Here is a 10,460-nt window from a genome sequence, read left to right on the forward strand (position 1 = left end):
ACATGGCTTCTTTATAATAAGTTACCGAACAAGTTCGAGTTTCAGGGCATTTCATCAATTTTTCACAGAGTTGTGCCCTTTTTAGATTGAGCAAATATCACATTATACATGGGTCAGTGTTCAGCTGCCCTGACTCCACCCCCAATAAAATCATTCGCCACCATTCCACGAAATAGCACAGATCGGCAGGCCACAGGCCTTCGGCCTGAGTTTTAGTCCGCCACGGTACGGGACATGTATTGCAAAGCAATTCTTGCTCCTGTTTAAATGTGCCTTAATATTTTAAAATACCGTTTATTGCAAGGTTTGGATTTGCATTTGAAAGTGCAGTTTTATAAAGACCATTTCATTCCCCAGTTCAGAACATTTTTTAAAAAATAATTTGAACCCTTTGATCTTTGAGAGAGTTCAAATGTAATGGAGTTTAACCCTTTGGAAAAGCCATACCATGATAGAACCCCATTTTTGCTTTTTGGGCAACTACTGTAGATGGTGTTAAAGGCTTCTTCTTTGCAATGCACTCTCATTGTGACTTGCTTCACAATCCATGCACCTTGCCATTGGTGCTATATTGACAATTCTAATGATACATTGCCTTTTTCTGAGCAGCCTTCTGCAATTACTTAAATCAATATGATTAAGCACAGCCACATACTTGGCCTTTCAACTCTGCCACCCTCATGTGATGCTTTTGTTTCTTTACAGGTGGCAAGAAATCCAAGATAACGTCCAACAAAAGGGAGTCTTCTTTCCACACATCGAATCGTGGTTTGGAGGTGAGCATGAGGCATCCCCACGGAGGAGGTGATGGACAGGCACAGAAAAAACAGCAGACGAAGGAGAAGGAAGTCTCGAAGGAAGAAAAAGTGAAGGATCGTGAGCGGAAAGTAAGGAATCAAGACGGAATTTGTGAGGACTCTGAAAAGAAGCAAGAGGGTGCTGAACCTGAGGAAAACGTTGCTGAGGTGACTTCAGAAGGCCAAGGCTGCGTGGGAAATGAGGGTAAGGTGGAGTATGTTTTCTTTTGCAATTGTTTTTGAGGTTCTCGTGCTAAGTATCTCTTAAGGGACAAGAAAACAAGTTGAATCTTTGTTTTGTTTTGCGTCGTCATGGCAAAGGGAACTAGAACGGCATTCGGTCCACCAGGCTAAACTGAACAGTAAACAATTTACTTTTTGTATCCCACTGATCGGCCGGATCTGGATCCGGACCTCAATCAAAATCGATCTGTTTGTTCTTGCAACCTATTAAACCAACTCTTGCACGTAGTTGGCTTACCTGGAACGTAGTTCCGGGGAGCTTATGGGATGGCGCGTCATCCGTCCGTCCGTCCGTCCATCCATCCACAAATACTTGCAACTTCTTCTCTCAAACTACACGCACAATTTTGATGAAATTACACCACAACCTTCATCACCATGTACGTTCCAAAGTTTGTTCATGGATTAAAAAAAAAAAAAAAAACGCGCCCGAAGGGGGTCTACGTGAGTTGCCCCCCCCCCCCACCAAATATATATTTGCTTTCTTCTCAGAAACCATTTCCAATGATTTCACTACAACCTTCATCACCCATGATGTATCAAAGTTTGTTTATGACATGACGAAAATCTGTGTCTCGGGGGGGGGGGGTGGTGGGTGGAAGGGTTGCTCCCCAAATGGGTTTTTGCTATAACATTGGCCCATTGGTACATTTTGCTGATTCTGTTCCATGTTAACTTCCTCCTCCGTATCATTGTTCTACCAGGTCAGTGCTCAGGGTTATTGCCTCTATTTTTTTTTCAGTAATAATCCATCCACAACGTTTTGAAATATCTTGCTATTTATCGTTTTTGACCACATCTTCCAATGGCGAAAAATCACTTGACAAATTAAGAAAAAATTCGTATCCAGATGCGGATTCGAATCTGAACCTAAATCGAATCAATTCGTCCTTGTCACACACCTAGCCTGCCCACCAAATTTCATCCGAATCCATCCATAACTTTTTGTGATATCCTGCTCACAGTTAGACAGGGGTGAAAAACATGTTCTCGTCCACCTTTGGTGGCGGAGGTAATAAATAGGAAGAGAGGGTCGATCTTTGAGATTAGATTTCTGCTGACAACGATCTTGTATTGCCTTTTCAGAAAATCGTGACCACGTGGATATTCCAGATATTCCATCGGCAGACGTGGCTTTTTGTAGCGAAGAAATGAAGCAGCCGTGCAGCCCAGAGCAATACATCATGAGGCAAGATGGGGAAGCAGTGACAACTAAAGATACATTTGGATTGAACAATGGTGTTGAAGATGGGAAGGTGGATAAAGAGGTGAAAGGAAGACATGATGGGGAGAAGAAGCTTGGTGAAAGCGGCAAGGCAAATAACAAGATGAATAAATTTTCTTGTTTAGAATGTGGAAAGGTCTTCTCGCTGCGCTTCTCTTTCACAAGGCATGTAAAGTCACATTCACAGCATCACCCATTTGCTTGTGATTCTTGCAACCGAACTTTCAACACAAAGCAATCTTTGCAGCTGCATCAACGACAACACACTGGAGAGCGCCCGTACTGCTGTACACGCTGTGGTGAAAGCTTTGTGCGCTCTTCGTCATTGCAGAGGCACTGTGCGGGACACACCGGAGAGAGGCCATATGTGTGTGAGTCATGTGGAAAAGCGTTTGCGCATTCTGAGAACCTCTCTATCCACCTAAAGATCCACACTCAGGGAAAACCACACGTGTGTGAGACGTGTGGAAAAGGTTTCACGACATCCTCATACTTGCTCAAGCATAGAAAGACGCATGATTCTGTAAAGCCATTTATTTGCCCAGATTGTGGGAAACAATTTGGCTTCCGCTCAAACTTGGACAACCATCGGCGCACCCATACTGGTGAGCGACCGTACCGGTGCGAGCGCTGTGGCCGTGGCTTTGCAGAGCGCTCGCAGCTAAAACGGCACATCCGTACACACACGGGTGAAAGGCCATACCACTGCGATGATTGTGGGGAGACCTTCACACAGTCATCAGCTCTCGCACAGCACAGTATTCGAAAGACTGGAGCAAGGACCTTTAATTGTGGAGACTGTGGAATGGATTTTCTTTTCTTGTCAGAACTGCGAAGGCACCAGCGAAAGCACTCTGGTGAAAGGCCCTTCGTTTGCGATGTATGTGGAAAAGATTTCACTCGAAAGACATTTCTAAACAAACATCAATTGTCACACACAGCAACAGGCTCTTAACTCAAGGTCCTGGGGCACATGAATTCCATGAATTTCATAATGTAAATAAACAACATTCAGCAAAGGTGCAATTAAAATTGGGAGTATGTTGGAAGGACTGACAGCATATCTTAGAGGCAGTGTTATTTATTTATCTATTTTTTGAAATGGTCATGGGAATTTTTGAACAACACTCCATTTTTATGAGAAGCATTCCAGTCCTGCATTGTCTGCCAGGATGCTGCAGGGGAAGCGTACCTACCTTCGAGCTTATTTAGTCTGGGTTTGATTTGCGACACAGCTATGTCGGATTAGTGCTTCACAGGCAGGGCATAGCACACAAAGAATGCCATCTCTCGAATGGTTGTCGAACCGGGCGTCTCGTCTGCTCGCCTTATTTGGTGGATCTCCGATATCCGACTGTCATTCATGAAGAGTTGGTGAATTATCGCCAATATCCTGGAACAAATTACAAATTCGTGCCCAAATCGGCTCCAGTCAAATGTCAGATCTGGCCTGGCGGTGCATGAAAAATTTGAACCAGACTTCCCCTCGGCCAACCCCACAAGAAAGTGGGATTGATTAAGGAAATTTACTGATTGGAGAGGAGGGATTTCAGTCTCCAAATGAAATTTTCTTTGAGGGCATTAAAGCACCCGTAAAATGTGGACTGAGACCACGTGTCCATCAGATTAAGACTGAGATAGGCAGACGGCAAGAAAGCTACAAATTCCTCCTAGTAGTTAATAACCCGATTATTTTTAAACCCCCTTCCCTGATGGCGATTCAGAAACCAATTGGGTTTTATCAACGGTCCGATAATGAGTTACAATTTTCCTGGAACAGCTCAACTTTCAGAAGTTTTGAATGCAAATTTTAAAGACAGCTGCTTTTCACATGGATTTAAACTTGCAAAGTGAGATGCCAGTCCACTTTGCTAATCACAAGGCCACCCTTGACCTGGGTTCGATCTTTGATAGAATTCAGGCCAATAGTGCAGGAGTTGGGGGTCATTTATTTAGTGGAATTGAGTATTTTATTTTTCTGTAAATGGTATACCACCCTTTGAGGTACTTAAAACACCTGGTATTAAGGTTTTGTAATGGTGGACTATTATGTCAGAGACCAATAACTAAACCACGTGGCACCGTGTCGACGACGGCCAAGTATTTCTGTCCTGCAAACGACGAACCATCTCTGTTCATATAAAATAGTCTTCGTGGGTATTTAATGAAAGAAACAATGTGTAATATTCATGCATGCAAAAAAAAAAGGTTTTCAGCAGAAACAATAATTTTTTTGATTGCGTTTCAAAAACTTAAAGAGCAGGTTGCGGGTCACCAAACATGTTCTGAAAAATTATCAATATGAATATATGTGCATTAAATAGTTCGATGCAATCTATTGTGGTTGCCTAACTATTAGGAAAATTAATGAAATTTAACTCCGAAGTTGTTATTTCTCGAGGCTGTTGAAAAAAAGCCGTGTGCCAATATATGGATGGTGACGTCACGTTCTCCAAAACAAAGCGGATGCTCACTCGCTCATTGAACAAGTGTCCAGTTCAGCGGGCCGTTCTTTCGCTTTTTTGAGCCTGCAACTGTCTATATTATCCTTTTTTTATTTTGAATTATTGTAGAACAAAGTTATTTGGATATTTGTACATCATGCCTCGTACGTGTGTCGTCATGTTTTGCAAAAATGGCTGGAAAACGGGTAATCGCTCCCACCGATTCCCGAAGGAATCAAACATTCGCCGGCAGTGGATAAGATTTGTACAAACAAAGCGGGCGAATTTTCCCCCAAAGAAAACGGGTAAAGAGGGTGCTTTGGATAGACTTGTCATTTATGGTGACGATTTCACAGCTGAGGATTATGAAGGCAACGCAACGAGCTAGCTCGGTTTCAAAGCAACTGCTCAAGTGAGACTGAAGCGTGATGCTGTGCCCACCATTCAGCCTTCTCCTCCTCAGCTGGCTCCTGCTTCATCTTCTCACACTGTGTCACCTCTCAAGAGAGGAAACTCTCCTCAGCATACTGACAAGGTGGCTGGGAAGAAGCGACGACGTGCTGTGGATAAGCTCACATGTGCCAGGGTGAGTGCTGACAAATGTTGTAAATTATATTTCAATTCTATTCCGATGGCACTGATATTTGATGTGTAATAGTTTGCACATGTTTCTTGAGCAGTTGGTGAGAGATCAATGTGGACCAGTGAGTGGTGTGGGTGAAGAGAGCCTTGTTGAGGATGCAGAGAACGCTCCTCACACACCCGACACTGGCCACTGTGCTGTGAGCACTCACTGCTCCATCTTAGTATAAATTCCCATCATCCTCCGACTCGTCCTCGGCAATATCGGAATGAAAACATTCAATTTCATCGCCGCTGAAATCACTCTCTGATTGGCATCTCGCCATTGTTCACACGCTGTTTCCGAATGTTCACGAAGTTTTCGGAGAACGTGACGTCGTAGCATCTTCGATAAATTTCGGTCTGTTTTTCGATCACTGACAAAAGTTTTGACTTGAAAGTTAATTTTAGCATATTTTGAGTCTCAAATGTAAGAAAATAATTGCCCAACGATTATTAATGTGATTACAACTTTCGAATCGCGCGAAGTCATCAGCGACCCAAAACCTGCTCTTTATAATCTTTATAATCAGTGCAAAGTTTTTTTTTTTTGTTTTTTGTTTTTTGTTTTCCAAAAATAAACACAGTAGCAACAAATACAAAAATCAACACTTGTGCAGTTTATGATGCTTTAGTCATCAACAGAACAAACAGTTAGTGAAATATAAACCTGGTTATATGTTATAATGATGCATGAGATACTCTTTTCAGAGCATCGGTGCTGCTGAAACAGTTTCTTGGCGAAGGTTATACTGAGTGGTTTGCCATTGCCTTTTCAGCATTGTTTTGTTCATGCTCTGTCCTTTTAAATGCTGAACGCCAGGCAAGGAAGCAGCACATACCATTTTCACATCTTTGGTATGACAGCCAGAGTTTGAACCACCGACCTCCCAGACTCAGTGGATGCTCTGGTCCTCATCATAATATAATGATATATCACACAAGGCTCGTGTGTCAATGAGAGATACACTGATGCACAAACTGATGTATAATGTGTTCTTTTGTCCTGTTTACAACACCAATTTACTCGTATTCATCATCCATATTAAGCGTATAAGCATACCCTCTTCATCCTCAGTGTCCTGAGAAATGTCCTCGATTGTATCCACTGTGAAGTCCTCTGGGAACGTGTACCCTCAAATCATACTATCTCCAAATGATTCTCTGTATTCTTCTTGTAGTCATGTTGATCTGGGCCAAAGTTAGCAGGATTTGCTTTTCTGGCATTGTTCCGCTTGTGTGCTACATCATTTAATGTCTGGAGAATTTGATCTCTAAGAGAGCTTTTGTAAAAGAACAGCCTTGTCAGGGGCATGGCGGCATATATCTTCTCTTATCACATGGTAGTGGGGCAACTTAACATAACAATTGTACATTTTGTGAGGAAAGCACCAAATTTGGCACACTAGTAGCCTAACATATTATGAACAGATTTGGATATTGGGCCATCTCAAATTCAGCCGCTGATGGCTGTGGCAGCCATTTTCCACTGCCATAAAAAAATTTTGAGATGGCCCAATATCCAAATCTGTTCATAATATGATAGGCTACTAGTGTGCCAAATGTGGTGCTTTCCTCACAAAATGCACAATTGTTATGCTATATTTAGCTAAGTTGCCCCCCTATGGTGATTATCATCATCACGTGGTGAACATAGCTTCCTGTAAATATGAAACCCGGCCTGATTCACATCTTTCAGTTTTGGAGCACCGTAAAAGGCACACTCACACACACACACACACACCTAAAGGCCCGGTCACACCTTGACGTTTTAGCCAGCGATGGCAACGTATTAAAATGTATGTAAAACGCTGGCTTACGTTGAACTTTTGATGTTTTTTTTTTAAAGATTCGGACGTATTCATAGCGACTTGGTCTTATGTATAACGCATTGGTAACAGACACAGAACGTTTCGTTGTGTTATAGATAACTTATACCAACGAATGCTGAACCTGTTGTCGGCCTACACAACCGATGCCCAACGATAGTCTAACTTAGGCATAGCGCGTTGCACGCATCGCCGACGATGTCGTGACGTAGCCTATTAAAAGGCTGACGCACAACGATTCGAATCATAACTGCCATAGAAATGGAAGTGTCAACATCGTGGTCACACCTTGGCGATCTTGCCAGCGTATGCCGACCTAAGAAAAATGTGTCTAAAACGTCGGGGCACGTCAAATACGGTATGAGTAAGTTTGGTATACGTGAGTAGAACACTAAAGTACGCTATCATACTTCGTAGTAAGTAGAGTACGTCAAGAAATTTTAAACATGTTCAAAATTTTACGACGTACTCGGCGTATGACACACGTTCCGCATGCGATGGGGATAAGTTTTACACACGATATGTGGACGCTTACACACATCCACAAAGGCTACTTATAAGCTACTCATAAGTCGAAACACGTCGCGGTAATGTCTTTTTTACGCGAAACTTATTTCAAACTTCTGTTTGACGTGCTTTGAACCAATTCTTTACGTAGTCCCAACACACATCGACGTATGTAGACGTATTCCACTGACGTCTTCCGGTCGACAAAAAAAATAAATGAATGTGTTTCTAGCTTACAACTGCCATATAAAGACGTGTTCCCAGCGGTTTTGGGAATTGGTATATAAAAATGCTGCTCATAAAAGGGGAACCCAACAGTGTTTTCCAGTCCTTTTTGAGTCGATGTACATGTCAGCAGTAACAGTATCAGTATTAGTATTAGTATTAGTATTAGTAGTAGTTTGTTCATGTTGGCAGTAGTAGGTGAGTGTGAGGGGGAGGGTGTGGGTTATGATGGATCGTCCTTGCGTCCGCGTGTCCATGGGTAGGAGACATCTTTTCACCATTGTTCGAAGTTCTTCGCGGCTAATTTTTTATGGGGCTTTTTCAACAATGAGCTATAGCTTGTTTTTACGATTTAGGTCTATTCATAACGGGTTGGACAAATGCGCAATAAACTAATAATGTGCATAGAGCGCTTTGATTACTTATAGATACGATATACCAACGAATAATTATCGTGAAGCCGGCGTTCACAAACTATGCCCAACGATAGCCTAACTTATCCATATCGTGCGGCAGTTTATCTTTGCCGGTGACGTAGGGTTTGCTATTCATAGGCTGCCACTCAACGATTTAAATGGCTGCATCTCTACTATTGAAAGTAGACGCTTGCGCTCAACAATTGGATTTTTTTTACACTCAACGACTTTTAAACGGTACCACTCAGCTATTTTCATTGTTTAAAATGAACGATTTAAATTGCTGTCACTCGCCTTTGTTTTTTGACGCTGGGGTTTTGAAATTTGAAGCGTTTCTTCTGAACGTGTTAAAACGCTCAAACTCGACTATTTTAAATAGACGCTGCCGATGGACAATTGGAATCATAGCCAAGCTAGACATCGAAGTGTGAACATCCTCGTCATGCCGAAGAAAAGTTTGAAGAATGCTGCAAATAAGTGTCCTGGCCGTGGCCGTGGATGCTGACGCAAGGACGATCCATTATACCGACGTCTTTCAGCCTATGAATAACTTAAAAGTAACGTCTGTCGATATGTGGCAACGATCGCGTAACGTGCCAACAACACGTTAATCATAGGTTAGAAATAAGTTTCGGGTACGCTAAACATTACCTCGGCGTGTCTCAACTTATGATTAACTTACAAGTAGCATGTGTTGACGTCTGTCAACGATCGCAGACCGTGCATACAACTTGTGGCCAGCGTAGCGGAACGTGTGAGTCATACGCCGGCATACGTCGTGAAATTTCAAGCATGAAAAAATTTGAGGACAACCAAAAAGTACGTTTAAAGCCAACGTACTACGACGTATGGCAGTGTTTTTCAGCGTGCTATCAATGTTATCAAAACTTACCCATAACGTATTCAACGTGTGCCAGCGTTTTAGAAAAAAAATTCAAAAATCGGCATACGTTGGCTAAAACGTCAAGGTGTGACTGGGCCTTTAGCTTCCACTGTTGACGACACATCATCGCTGATACTTTCTGTCTTTCCCAGGTTTCCAAAAGCCTGCGTGAAGCTCTCATTTTTCACCATGATCTCATAAGTCCATACCTTACCTTTTACCATGAAAGTGGGATTGTAATCACATCCAGTAAATGAATGAAAACCAGGTAAGGCAGAACAGACTTGAGGTCACAATTCGCCAGCCAAGTCGGTGATACCAATAAACCCTCCTTGTACTTGCTGAGCTCAGACTAATGTCCGTTGATAACGATGCTTGTCGACTTGATGCATGATGTAGAAGACATCTGTGTCACTGCTATGTTCTAGAATGCTTGGATGCTCTGTGACTGTTTCAATTCTATGAACACTGACTGTGGAATATGACCCTGATGCCTGCCTTGTCATGTTCACATGTAAGCTGTGGCATGATGCTCCTTTCTACTTTTTCCATTGACAAGTTTATATGAAAAAGTGTATCTGGAGCAAAGTATACTGTGTGACCTTACAAAAAGTATTTGCGTATGTCTGGGATGCCCATTCCTGAGAGAGAAATTTCAGTCAAGCTCTCTTGAATGATGCAGAGAGCAAAGCATGATTGAAGTCACTTGTCCTTTGTTGAGAAGAGCCATTGATTTGCATTGCAGTATGATGCTCGCCACTTACAGCTTTCTCCAGCTCTTATCGAGGGATCTTCAGCATAAGTGTCACAAATAATGGGAACAACTTGACCACAGGCACAGGTATGCTGCAGCATGACCTTTGCAATACCTCAATACGTTGGTAGAGCATTTGCGACTATGTGAATGGAAAATATGGTATCAATTATGATGACATCCAAACTGTGACGTTGTGGTCTCTCTACTATTTTTGATAGCATTTGCGACTATGTGAATGGAAAATATGGTATCAATTATGATGACATCCAAACTGTGACGTTGTGGTCTCTCTACTATTTTTGATTTGAATTTCTTCTTGATCGCAGATTTGTCTTTTGTGTATGGAGCCACTGATGTGGGCAAGAGGCATTGGAACAGTGACAATGGGTATGACAGTTCCATCTGCTGGCATCAGTTGGTGGACGGTAAAGATCCCACAGTGTCCTTCACGAAGAGTAGGCGAGCTATCACTGGCACTCTGACCGAATACCAAATTACTGCCTTAGCCTGCAG

The 10,460-nt window shown here is 42.4% G+C and overlaps 1 protein-coding gene and 1 long non-coding RNA gene across 3 annotated transcripts in view; both read left to right on the forward strand.

The window, feature by feature from the left end:
- The window catches only part of LOC147032935 (uncharacterized), a 46,463-nt gene extending 40,524 nt beyond the window's left edge, over positions 1–5,939 (forward strand). For both annotated transcript variants that reach the window (XM_085870961.1, XM_085870962.1), the window contains exons 5-6: positions 706–1,002; positions 2,127–5,939. In XM_085870961.1, the coding sequence (XP_085727087.1) occupies positions 706–1,002; positions 2,127–3,220 (1,391 nt within the window). In that variant the 3' untranslated portion in view covers positions 3,221–5,939. The remainder of the gene's footprint in view (positions 1–705; positions 1,003–2,126) is intronic.
- Positions 5,940–6,779: 840 nt separating this feature from the next.
- The window catches only part of LOC147032936 (uncharacterized), a 4,633-nt gene continuing 952 nt past the window's right edge, over positions 6,780–10,460 (forward strand). Inside the window, exons 1-2 of the long non-coding RNA XR_015055404.1 lie at positions 6,780–10,031; positions 10,274–10,460. The exon at positions 10,274–10,460 is cut by the window's right edge and continues 952 nt beyond it. This is a non-coding gene — a long non-coding RNA (uncharacterized LOC147032936). The remainder of the gene's footprint in view (positions 10,032–10,273) is intronic.

This window comes from Eptatretus burgeri, chromosome 2 (assembly GCF_056783735.1).
Source record: "Eptatretus burgeri isolate ZD-2024b chromosome 2, Ebu_testis_v1, whole genome shotgun sequence".
NCBI lineage: Eukaryota > Metazoa > Chordata > Myxini > Myxiniformes > Myxinidae > Eptatretus > Eptatretus burgeri.